This window comes from Primulina eburnea, chromosome 2 (assembly GCF_022965805.1).
Source record: "Primulina eburnea isolate SZY01 chromosome 2, ASM2296580v1, whole genome shotgun sequence".
Lineage (NCBI taxonomy): Eukaryota > Viridiplantae > Streptophyta > Magnoliopsida > Lamiales > Gesneriaceae > Primulina > Primulina eburnea.
Window position 1 is genome coordinate 37775658 of NC_133102.1, and position 12807 is coordinate 37788464.

Here is a 12807-nt window from a genome sequence, read left to right on the forward strand (position 1 = left end):
AGTACTTGTCTCATAAATGTTTCATTGTTGTTGAAACCGAGATCAGTTTGGTCTCCAAATGGTTTATGCAACTCTTGCATTTCAGTTAAGAAAATTGAAGACTTGATCCAAGATGAAACTAGTTCAGTTAACTTCATATTGTCGTATTTGAACCTCTTGGTCTCATCCGGTATTATTTAATTCTCAATTTCCAGTTTAGCAATCTCTGCCTTTTGACTCAATATTTCACTAGAATAATCCCAGTCAGGTCCAGTTTTGTTGTCTAACAGATCAATTTGCTTAGCTTTAATTCTTCGAATGAGAGAGAAAGTCTTTAGTACTTATTTACCATCTCATGCAATGTAGTGACAAGATCATCTCTTGTGAAATTAGTTGAGCTAAAAAAATATATGTTCACTGGTAGATTCCATCTCAACATCATTGGCCATCAAACACTTCATTTCCTCATCATCACTGGAACAACTAGAGTTTTGTGGCTTAGATGATTCACTATCAGAATCAACCCACTTTGACTTGCTTTCCTCTGCCACCAACACCTTATGCTTATTTTTTAAGGATTTATTCTCATATTTGGATCTACTTCTGTCAAATGACATTTTGCCCTTCTCAACTGTTCTCTTGTCGTCTTTCTTTGGTATGGTTAGAGTCAGAAATAAAATGTCTAGTTTTGTCATAATTGAAACAAGCATTGGAATCACCAGTTGATTATCTCTTTTGATAATATCTTCGGTGAGAGGCTTGAAAATTACATTGATTATTTCTTAGAAACTCGCCAAACTTCTTCAAAAACAGTGACTTGAAATCACTGCTCAACTACTCGATTGACTTTTCACTCAAAAAAGATGGTTCCAGTCTTACTGTATGTAAGGCTTTGTCAACTGAGAGGTAGAGTGATTGTTTCCTCTTATTTTCAAATCAAACTCATATGCATTTAAATTTACAAAAGTTCGTGCAACTCCAATTTGTTCAAATTTTTAGATTCCCTCATTGCCATTGTTTCACATCACATTCCTTGGGCAAACCATGCATCAATTTCAAGATAACTTCTCAGTTACCGTACTATTTTCCAAGTACACTCAGTTCAATGATAATGCTGCGTACACGTTCATTAAATTCAGAAATTTATTTTTCTTGTTTCATTTTGATATTGTCAAACTTCTGTGCATATATTATAATTTTTTCGCAATCTTCTTCCATACTGACTTGGGTTGCTTCTCCAATTGATTTTAAGTGATCATGCTCTCGTTGTGCAAGTTGGTTCATATGCTTTGTTTTGGCTACTTTTTGCTCTACTCATACCTCTTCAATTTCTCGGCTATTTCTAATTTCCCTTAACATCCCCAACCGCTCTTACGACATGACACTTAATTTTCTGAGGAAGTGTCGAGGTTACTTCCATGAAGGTGGTCATGGTGGGTCTTTCCAATTTCGCATTATAGTCGGAAAGGTCCTCCATTGTAATGAAGCTAAAAATTCGTGTATTTTTGGTATATCTTCCCCCTAATGGGAGGAGCAAGTTGATAATCCAAAGAGGGTTAACAACATGTCCAGTGAACCCGAACAAGGCCGTGACAACAACCTCCATTTTATATTCACCCAAGTACGTCTGATTTATATCTTCCTTAAATAAAACATTGAAAAAAACTCCTAGAATTATTTGATACTCGAGCTACCTTGTAATTGGCTATCATGACTTGGATAACCAATGCATCATTGTGTGGGTTAGACATTCCACACATATCTTATGGTAGAAATAATATTATTGTCTAGGTTCATATCATTTTTCACTGATCTCCTCATTTTTCATCCTTCAACTACTTGATTTTATATCTCTGTTGAAGTCTGCATCTGTGGGTCCTCAACAGATCATATTTATAAGTCCACGAAAGCCGATCTTGGAGTGCATCCCTAGGATTTTTGGGCCAATATTCCAAGGTCCACTCCCGTGTTGCTCATGTGTTTAACTAATCCAATTTTCTTGACCTATTTATTCTCAAGTCCTCTTAGGAGGCCTATTGTTTTCTTCTATTTGAGTCAGAATGTCTTTAATGCTTGTTTTTTGTTGAATAACCACCTCTATTTCTTGGGCTAGGGGCATGCACTCATCTGTTTTATGACCATAATATTCATGAAAATCACCATACCTGTCAGAGGGGCGTCCTCGAGATCCTTTATCATTTCCTTCCTGACTTTGGATGAGTTCCCTCTGTTCATAAGTTTTAAGGACCCTAAACTTGTTTACTTTAAATAGGATATATGCAACAACCTATTTGAGTAATTCCGTGGCTCGGGTCAGCTGAGCAATCGGGTTTTCTGACTGAGCCTCCCACTGTACTTACATGACTCTCTTGGGCTCCTCCACCCGAACTTTCTGTGCTTCTTCTATGTAAATGTATTTTATGATTTTGCTAGCAAGCCCTCAAAATTGTGAGTGGTTTTTTCAGCAATTATTTGAAAAGATCTTGTGGCCTAAAACCACTAATGAAGTGCTTATAAAAAAATCTGTGTTGAAGAAGGACATTTCACCACCATAGTGTTGAACATGTTAATATAGGTGATATGATCAGTGGAAGTGTTTATAAGGTGGGATTGAATAAACACACAACAAATTCTTATTCAAAATAATTCAGTCTAGTTAAAAATTGAACTTTGTGTTCTTGATGTCATTGTCAGTTGGCTAACAAAAATACACGAGGAAAGAAGCCAAACTGACATATTAGAACAGTTCAAAAATGGCTTGATTAGGTAAACTGAATGATAAATAAACACAGTTTGTTTTTATATGTTCGGAAAACTCAAGCTCCTGCATCACTGACCTTTTTTTCTTTTGGGAAATCACACACTAGAAGGATTTTATCTTTACAAGAAATTTGCAAAAGACCTAGTTCACTTTAGATTTGACATTTATAAATCTGAAACTCCTAGTACACTTGATCGAACCAAACTTGCATGGTGAAATCCTTAATAAAAATATGGTTCTGTATGCTCAAAATTAATCGCAAGTGAACGATGTCAAGTAATAGTATAGTATACGTGAATACAAGTATCGTTCCACTAAGAAATGTATTTAACAGTTATTATTTTCAATTATTAAATCTTTAGCAACGAAAAATGGGTTGGTTGATTATTACTACTATGACCAAATAAGTACGCAAATAAAATTATTCAAGAATTGATTAATTAAATATAGTATCTAAAATGGTTAATTAAAATTCGATGAAAAATGGATTTGTTGGAAATTTCGGTTCACCTACCCCTCGTTAATTAATTAATTCGTTTGATAATGATTATACGCTTCCAACAGGATTTTTTATTCAATTGAACGCACTCTCTCGAGCTATGCCAAACTAATTCTACTCAATGAAGTATTAAATGTCTTTAATTATTTATCAAGAGTGACTTGCATGTCGATCTATGAAATCCCATAGTTTTCGACCCTTAGGACTATAACTATCGGCGCATATCCAATTTCATATATCTATGTAAATTGTAGATCCACGGATTATACTACTCGTTCCTATCAAAAGTTATTCTCTCGAACTCATTCGCAATATAAAATTGTTATTAAAGTTAGCTACGCTTTAACAACACGATAAAATAATAGTATAATCAATAATAAATCAGAAATCGATATGTAAATTAATTATATCAAAGTTTGGGGTAGGATCCCCTTAAGTCCCAACAAATATTAAAGTTTAGCTACTAGAATTCATAATAGACATGAGCGAAACAATGTTTGAAAGATGAAAACTAAATTAGAAATACTAGGCTCGACGAAAATGCAAGGAACGACGCCCAGAAATCTTCGAATCTCGATCCAAGCGCAAAAACCTCTCCAAAGCTTGTGACGACTGCTCAAAGAAGTCTGAATGATCTAAAATCGTGCCTTCAACCCCTACCATATTGCACATATCCAGAAAATAAGGTAAGGAATCGTCCAAATTCTTTGGCTCCCTAACACCTTACATTTCCAATCTTTAGCCAGGAATATGATTTCATTCCTTTTTTTTCGGCTCCCCCACACCTTACATCTCCATCTTCTCTTTTTTTTTTTGCTATTAAACTGCTGCTGATAGATACATCGATTCAAGAGAATATAGTCAAGTTCAATTTACACCTTCAAACATATTCGTTCCGCACTTTAGTTTTAAATTTTCATCATCTTATCATGCATGCTTCTAGTTCTAACATTTGTGCAAAGAGAATTCAATGTTTTAATTAAAACATCATGTCTTTACCACAGTATGTGCTAAAGGTGTGTGAATACACGACAGATAGGGCATGTCTCATCACTTCTTAATCATCATTGGCTAGTGTGTACTACTTCGAACACTGTCGGCTGACACACACCAATGTAAAAATGACTAACACTAAATGCCAACAAATATAACCAACAAGATACCAAAAATAAACACACGAAACAACACCCATCCACCCCCCAATACTAAAGTCGAGAATTGTCCCCAATGCAACAGACGATAGAAAAAAAAAAAAGACAGATAGAGCACAACAAAATGGATGCAATATACCCTAAGCATGCAAGATAAACGAAAATAAATAAACTGAACGAAACGAAATGCGATAAAGAAAAGAAAGGATAGAAGTGACTGCTCTCTCACTGATCCTCCTCCTCGTGCGCCTCCGAGGGGAACGACAGCTAGCGTCCGGCACTGGTGCATCGGCGTAATGAAAATGGAATGGCGGCGGGAAAGTAAGCATAGGGGGCGGCATAAGGGCCGGGTTGATATTACTGTGGCTCAGAGACAGACGTAGCATGGCGTCAGTGGCGGTCTGATAAGTCTGACTCACTAGCCTGCCACTGGGGCTGATGATCAGCAAATGCAGCAAATTCATCCATCCTCTCATGCAGAAGGCAACGTCTAGGTCACGGGGCCGGTGGTGGAGGCTGCTCTGGCAGTGGATCAAAATTCGAACTGTCCCAGATAGGGACAAACTGAGGGAACGCCTTCCGCCTTACTGCGGTATTCTGTAGCCAGTTGGCGTCATCGAGGGCCTTGGTCGGTGGCAGCCACTCATCGTCGTCTTGAAAAACCATCCCAATGCTCGCACATAGTTCGGTGATAACATGGGGAAAGAATAACGACACATTTGGATTATGGATGCTCAGCTAGATCTGTGAATGAATGATTTTTCCTGCGTTGAGCGGCATATGTGTGATCAGTTCATATAACAACACTGCCCTTTCCCTCTGGACGTCACTCGTGTGCCCGACTAGCATCAATCGTGTGGTCAGAAAAGCATACCACATCGCAGCCGGGACTAGCAGATATTTTTCAGCGAAATAGGTGTGCGATCCAGGTGTTTTCCACGGAGACCCCGGATAGCAGATGCGGCACATCATCAACTCTAAATCGAGTTCTGCCGCCCATGCTGTATACAATGAATCGTCCACCGTGGTGTCTCAAGCACCCTATTATTTTCTGTTGAACTAAAATCCACCAATTTTCTTCTCACAACCGCCTTTCTGTCGCTCCGCTCAGCCGCATTGGCGTAAAATTCTCGCACCACTGGTGCCACTGCGGCTTGCGGTTGCGAACAAAATTAACCCCATCCTCTAGTCTCAGTTTGTCTAATAATAATAATATTCTGCTCAAGCTGGAAACCTTGCTCCCGAATCGGAACGCGATGTATTTTCGCATGCTCATATCGTTCCCTAGCCGCATTATTCACCAATAATTGGGAAGTATGAGATGACTAAGAAGAGGCACCGTGACTTACCCGAGCCTTTTATGGTGCCATCGTTGACGATGATTTCTGAAGAACATAAGCCCGGATTAGGAGGGTGTGTCGCCGAGAGAATGCTCGCCGGAACTTGGAGGCGGCGGCCGGAGAGATGCAGGTGGCCGGAGAAATTTTAGAGGTCGCCGAAAAATTGCTTCTTGATGCATGGTGAAGATGGAGATGTAAGAATGTACCTGAAATGTGCACAAAATAGGTGATTGGAGTGAGATTGAGAGAGGAAGGGCGAAAAAAATCGAGGGGGGGCGGCTAGGTTTGAAGTGGGGAGAAGAAAAGAAACCTCGTGCTGTTTTAACATTCGCGATCCACCCGGGCGGACATAAGTTTCCGCCCGGGCGGATAACTCTTGGTTTTTTTTTAAAAGGACGCGCCGGGCCGGATGTAAATATCCGCCCGGGCGGACACCTCACGGCAATATATAATTTTGATAAAAGAATCGCGCCCGGGCGACAATAAATTTGCGCCCGGGCTGAAGCTTCACGGCTTTCACCCTCTTTCTCTCTTTTTTTTAAAATAAAATAATAATAATACACATTAAAAATCGAATTAAATGCAAGATAAGGGACGAGAGGTAGTTCTCAATTTATAGTCGAGAGCTGGACTGTCGGTCAGTTTTAGTTCTGATTGTCTTGGAACCGGGTGATTCCAAGTTGTGGCTCAGTTGTGCAACCCACGTAGTACTTCAGTCGTTGAGCATTGTTGCGCGTTTTCTTAACTGCTCGCAAGCGCACGATGTCAAGTTATAGTAAAATGTACTTTTGAGTACAATTATCGATCCCACGAGGAGTGTGTAAAAAAATGTATATCAATTCTTGTAATTAAAATAGCCAAAACTTTATCTAGAAAAATCAATAATCAGTTTTGCTTGTTTAAACGAATTAATTGAAAGCAATGAATAAATTAAATCACCAGATTGAGAGATAATAATGAGAGAAAGTATCTAGAGAAATGATTTCACAAAGTTTCCACGATAATTATTCACAGTTTAATTTATATTCCTGAATTCCAATCGATTAATGGCCAAGAATACTTAGATTGTTTTATTCCCCCTTTCCCAAGTGACGAATAAAGTGTATCTATCAACTTCGATTCAATCATTCCTAATTAGAATCTACGTTTCATAGATAAGCGCATACAATATTCTTACTAAGCCTCGCTAAAGTTATACGCCTTCCGAACGCTATAAACATTTAACGATGTGTCTCTAATGATCTATAATCCTAGTTCCTCTCCCGAGTTATAAGATTAATCAAACAACAAACAATTTATGGCCAGTAAATTGCAGTGCAGTAAACGCAGAAAACACAATTAAACGAAAGCGGAATTCAATCACATAAACAACGGTTTCAAATCATCGTATCAACAGAGTTACGTCATTCTCTAGAATGAGAATTTAGTTCATCACGAAATCTAAATAAACACAATGCATGTTTGAAGATTCAGACATTGAGTTACACGAAAATATAAAAACGAAAGATAAAAGACAAATCCGAAGTGTCGTCTCTGTGTCCAGATCCGTCGTTCTTCGTATCTGTGATCGATCTTTGCGTTCCGGATCTTCGTCTCTTGATTTCTCCAGCCATCCGAGGTGTTTTCTCTCCCAAAACGGCTGCCCCGTTTCTGACCTAGCGATCGCGCTTTTATACCTATTCTGGCTGCGGCGCGCGCGCGGTGGCGCGCGAGTTGCTGTTCATCTGCCCGTGCATGTATGCGCGCGGTCGCGCATGAAGTCGCGCTGGCGCGCGTTGCTCTCGGGTCTGTACGCGCGGGTGCGCATGAACGGGCGCGGTGGTGCGCCAGCCACTGTCGATCATCCTGCACATCTTTGCGCGCGGCTGCGCGTGATCTCGCGCGGGCGCGCGCGAGGCTCTGTCCGAGGCTTGAGTGTATGTGCGCGCGATTGCGCGTGAAGTGGCGCGATGGCGCGCGCACTTCTGTCCCATGGCGTGCTCGTGGTAATGCACTTCTTGGTTCACTTGGCTTCGTGTCCGCTATTTTCTCTATTTTTGAAATGACAACATAAACAAACCAAAAACGCATAATTCTGTTCGAAACAAGCATAATTCAAAATGGATTTAAATGTAAATTAAGTGCAAATCTTGCACTTATCAAACCCCCCAAACTTGAATTTTTGCTAGTCCCGAGCAAAATATAAGAAAAGCTAATAAAGAAGGAATAATAATACGCAAACTACTAAAGTCATGGATGTGCAAAAAGTGATAATGACCTCCGATTCATCTAATTTCATGTAATTCACGATTTCCCAAGAGTCACGTGTGTGTGTTTTATGTCAATGTTTGTTTACCCCATCGAATGCTCAAATAAAGTTGTAATGCCCCTTTGCCTTACAGAATCAAGAAATCCTCAGTTCAGTTCAACTTTCACATCATCAACATAAACATTTGCATTCACAGATCACATAGGACTTTTTCGGTGATTATTTGGCTCGAAAGATGATCAACACAAGTATGCCAAAGATGAAATCACAAAATGAGATGCTTGCAAGCAAGTGGTTAAGGTCTATACTTGTTGACAACGAGTTTCAGGTATCCATAGGCTTGACTTGAACAACTTTTCTCCACTAGTATATTGGATAAATGTGACAAGGTTAATAGGTCTTGTAGGCTTGTAACGTTAGGCCACGGCTCACGGCTACAATAAAAGGTATGGAATTCAAAATTTGAGAGAAATAATCAACTCTTCATCAATTTCACTCTTTTTCATTTTCTTTTTCATTCACCATCCACTTATTGTTTTCTTTTCATTCATATCCTTCGTCTCCCTTATATTTTCTTTGATTGAACTTTTTCTCTTTCTTTTTGTCTATTTTCAACTCCCTCTTTGCTCACTTCAATTTTTCTTTTTCTTTTCAAGGTGCTTTTGAATCACTACACCACCAATGAATTTCTTTCTCTCAAAATCAGGTAGGAAAATAAGTGTATCGTCTTCATTAGGTAGTTGTTGTGGGATGTAGAATAGATACAAGTGGGGGTTGATTGTATGTCATTGACACACACCACTTGATTTTTAGTAAGCTCAAAATGGGACACTAGGGATATTTCATGTTCATTTGGTAGGCTCGAAGGCTCAACGGTTTCAAAGATCGCCTAAATCATTCTTATGTCACATATTATCCGTATTTCGTCTCGAAAAGTGTTCAAACAAGTTCTAGACTTCCGTCAATCCATTAGTCAACTCATACACACCAATCACATGCAATTTTAAAAAAAATGATATATGAAATAGGTGCACGAAGAAAATTTAAGCATCTCAATTAACTTGAAGCTCAAAGGGCTACAATTGACAATAAGCAAAGAACACAGGCCCAAGGATATTGCGAACAATTGCCTAGCTCATTCCTATGATTGCAAAAGTGTCAATCAATGTCATGCAAGAATTACCAATAATCAGATCTCCCTTATCTTTTTAGCATCACAGGCATGCAACTTGTCTCTAAACAACGATAATATCAACAAACACGACAGTGCAAAATAATTGTGACTCCTAAGTTATCATGAACACATATAAATTTCAGGATCGCAATTCAGTTTTCATCATCGGTCACACATTTTACTTATCCATGACTCTACCTAACAAATATAGAATGCAATAAAAAAAATCAAACTAACTACTGTGCAAAATAAAAATTCAGATTCCAACAAGCAATTTGTTACCCCCCCAAACTTAAAGTATGCATTGTCCGCAATGTATGGAAATAAAGAACATGACAACACATACCTCGCACCCGAGTGTCAGAACTCGGGGCTCGAATCATCATCCCCAGATCCTTCATCATCATCGTCCATCGGCTGTGGGTACTGTGGTGGCCAGGCTGGTTGTGGTGGTTAAGGAACATCCTCGGGTCCAGGTGGGAACCGCTGGGTAAGTGCCGTCGTGAAATCCATCATGTAGGACATGAAGGTACTAGTAGTCTGTCGGTGTTCGGCCTGCCGTCGGCGCTCAGCCCGCGACTCTTGTTCCAGTCGGAACATCTTATCTCGCAAACTAGAACGAGGAATCGATGGTGATGGTGGTGGTTGACGTTCTCTGGCCCTCCGATTATAAGCTGCCCTAGCCTGTTGCCGTTCTATTTCGTCTCCGAAGCGCGAACACTCTACTTCAAATACTGTGATTGGGCTCTTGGCTTTCAAGACCTGTTCATCGGCGCCCCATTGCACACCGGCATAAAGACATAATGCAGTGATAGTATGTGGGCACGGGAGGCTGACGGTCATAAGTCCTGTACCAGCACGCATGATATAACTGTTAATAAGCTTCCCCAAATCCACGGTCCGCCCAGTCATGATGGCGTAAATTAACGCCACTTTGTCTTTTGTAATTTCAGTCTGATGGGAGGAGGGCATGATCCGTGAGAGAATAAAAGATGCCCAACAACGTGGTTTACGACGTAAATCAGATTTCTTCAAAGTGACTGGGGAGCCCTGATTCAATCGCCACTCTGCACCCTCGATGCCTAAGGTCCTGATAATCTCATCGTAGTTCACATCCCCCGTGATCAACCCAGTGTACCCGTCATTTTCAAACTCCGGCAGATTGTAGATTGCGTTAATAGTGGCCGAATCAAAATAGACGAGTTGCCCTCGCATCAAAACTCCGTATTCTTCATGTTTGATTCTCAAATTCGCATAGAATTCACGGACTACGGATATCACAGCGTCTGGTGGAGACTAAGCTATATCCATACACCCTCGTCGCCCGACCTCTCTAATGAATGCACAGTCGGGGTATGTCATATCTAGCCCTCTTTCTGGAATAATCGACCTAGACAAGGTGCTCTCATATAGCCGAAAGGCTTCCTCGTTCCAAAATTTGTGAGCATCGTAGGAACGAGAGGAGGAAGCCCCATCCTTTGATTTTTTACGAGGTGCCATAATTATCACTTTGTATCAACAATAATAATCAACAAATCGAGAGCACAATTCCACCAACACAGCTAGAATTCTGAAATTTATCCCCAAACAATAATATTGTGGAAGGAACGGTACCCTTACTTGAAGCAAACGACTAGAAAGAACACCGGCGGCTTGGAGGGAGGTGGCGGCGGCTGAGGGGCGGCGGCGTGGTTGCTTTTGGTCGTTGGGTGTGTATATGTGTTGAGGGAGAAGAGATTGTGGTGTTGAGATGGTGGTGTTGGAGTGAAATTTTGTGAGTGGGAGAGTTTGGTTTGGAGAGGATTCTGAAGGGGGCGGCTGTTCTTGAGGAGGGAAGAGATGAAATAGGGTTTGAGTGATTTGTGGTGAGAGAAAACAAAAAAAAAAAAATGGGTTTTATATTGGTGGTGTCTCGCGATGCGCGCGATCGCGCGATAATCCGCGCTGGGGCGCGGAGTCTTCTGTGAGTTGGTAGTAATTGAGGATGCGCGGTCGCGCGAGAAGTCGCGCTACCGCGCGTCAGCTACTGTAAATCGGCAACCATGGAAGGCGCGCGATCGCGCGAGATTCAGTGCTGTGGCGCGCAAGATACTGTATTCGATGTAATAATTGAGGCGCGCGATGGCGCGAGAAGTCGCGCTATCGCGCGTGACATACTGTAAGTCCTCCATAAATGATGTGCGCGATCGCGCGAGATATGGCGCTGGGGCGCGAGAGCTTCTGTAAATTCGAGTGATCCTGAGCGCGCTGCCGCGCGAGATGTCGCGCATGGGCGCGCATGCGTCTGTCTTTTATTTTTATTTTTATTTTTTTTTATATATTTTTTTTAAATAAATTACCTGCAAAAGAGTAACAAAATGCAAATTAATACTTAAATATAGAAGATTAAAAAAAATATTAACTATGAAATCGAAATGAAATAATGAGGCAGAGCGAATGAGAAAATAAATAAATGCGGGTTGCCTCCCACACAGCGCTTGGTTTAACGTCGTCAGCCCGACGGTACCCTGTCTGATCAGATCAACTTGTAACTGTCGATATTCCTTACTTCAGTTCCATAGTAGGGTTTAACCCGCTGTCCATTCACTTTGAAGGTTCTTCCATCATTGCACTTTAGCTCGACAGCTCCATAGGGCGACACCGTTTCCAAAACAAATGGCCCCGACCATCGCGACTTTAGCTTACCAAGGAACAACTTCAGACGAGAGTTGTACAGCAGTACCTGTTGTCCTGGTTTGAGCTCCCTTCGAACTATGATTTTGTCATGCCACTTCTTAGTATGTTCTTTGTAGATCTTGGCATTCTCATATGCATCATTTCGGAATTCATCCATCTCGCTCAATTGTAGTTTTCTAACCTCGCCAGACGCTTTCAAATCAAAGTTCAACTTTTTCACGGCCCAAAATGCCCTATGCTCCAACTCCAATGGTAGATGGCATGCTTTTCCAAATACCAGCCGATAGGGAGACATCCCAATAGGCGTCTTGAACGCAGTCCGATAAGCCCATAGCGCATCATCCAACTTCATGGCCCAATCCCTCCGGTTTGTGTTGACTGTCTTTTCCAGTATCTGCTTAATTTCCCGGTTGGATACTTCAGCTTGTCCATTCGACTGCGGATGATATGCTAGTGCCACCTTGTGCTTCACATTATATTTGGCCAATAGTGAGTTGAAAATTCTATTGCAAAAATGCGTACCTTCGTCACTTATGATGGCTCTCGGTGTTCCAAACCTGGTGAAAATGTTTTTCTGTACGAATTTCGCTACAACATGAGAGTCATTAGTACTGGTGGCGATTGCTTCCACCCATTTCGACACATAATCAACAGCTAACAGAATATAAGAATAACCAGAGGAAGGGGGAAAAGGTCCCATGAAATCTATGCCCCAAACGTCAAAAAGTTCCACTTCCAAAACATTTGTCAGTGGTAATTCGTGACGCCTAGAGATGTTTCCTAACCTCTGGCATCTATCACATGATTTTACTAAGGTATAGCTATCTTTAAACAAACTAGGCCAATAGAAACCAGATTGCAATACCTTAGCTGCTGTTCGTGACGCTCCAAAGTGTCCGCCATATGGTGAAGAATGACACTTCTCCAAAATTTGTTGTGCTTCAAGACCTTCCACGCACCTCCTAATCACTTGGTCAGC

At 40.9% G+C, this 12807-nt stretch overlaps 1 protein-coding gene across 1 annotated transcript; it reads right to left on the minus strand.

The window, feature by feature from the left end:
- Positions 1–11667: 11667 nt before the first annotated feature.
- Positions 11668–12123, minus strand: LOC140824278 (uncharacterized). Its single transcript, XM_073185877.1, has one exon. The coding sequence runs from the start codon at positions 12121–12123 to the stop codon at positions 11668–11670; it is 456 nt and encodes a 151-aa protein (XP_073041978.1).
- Between the last annotated feature and the right edge of the window lie 684 nt (positions 12124–12807).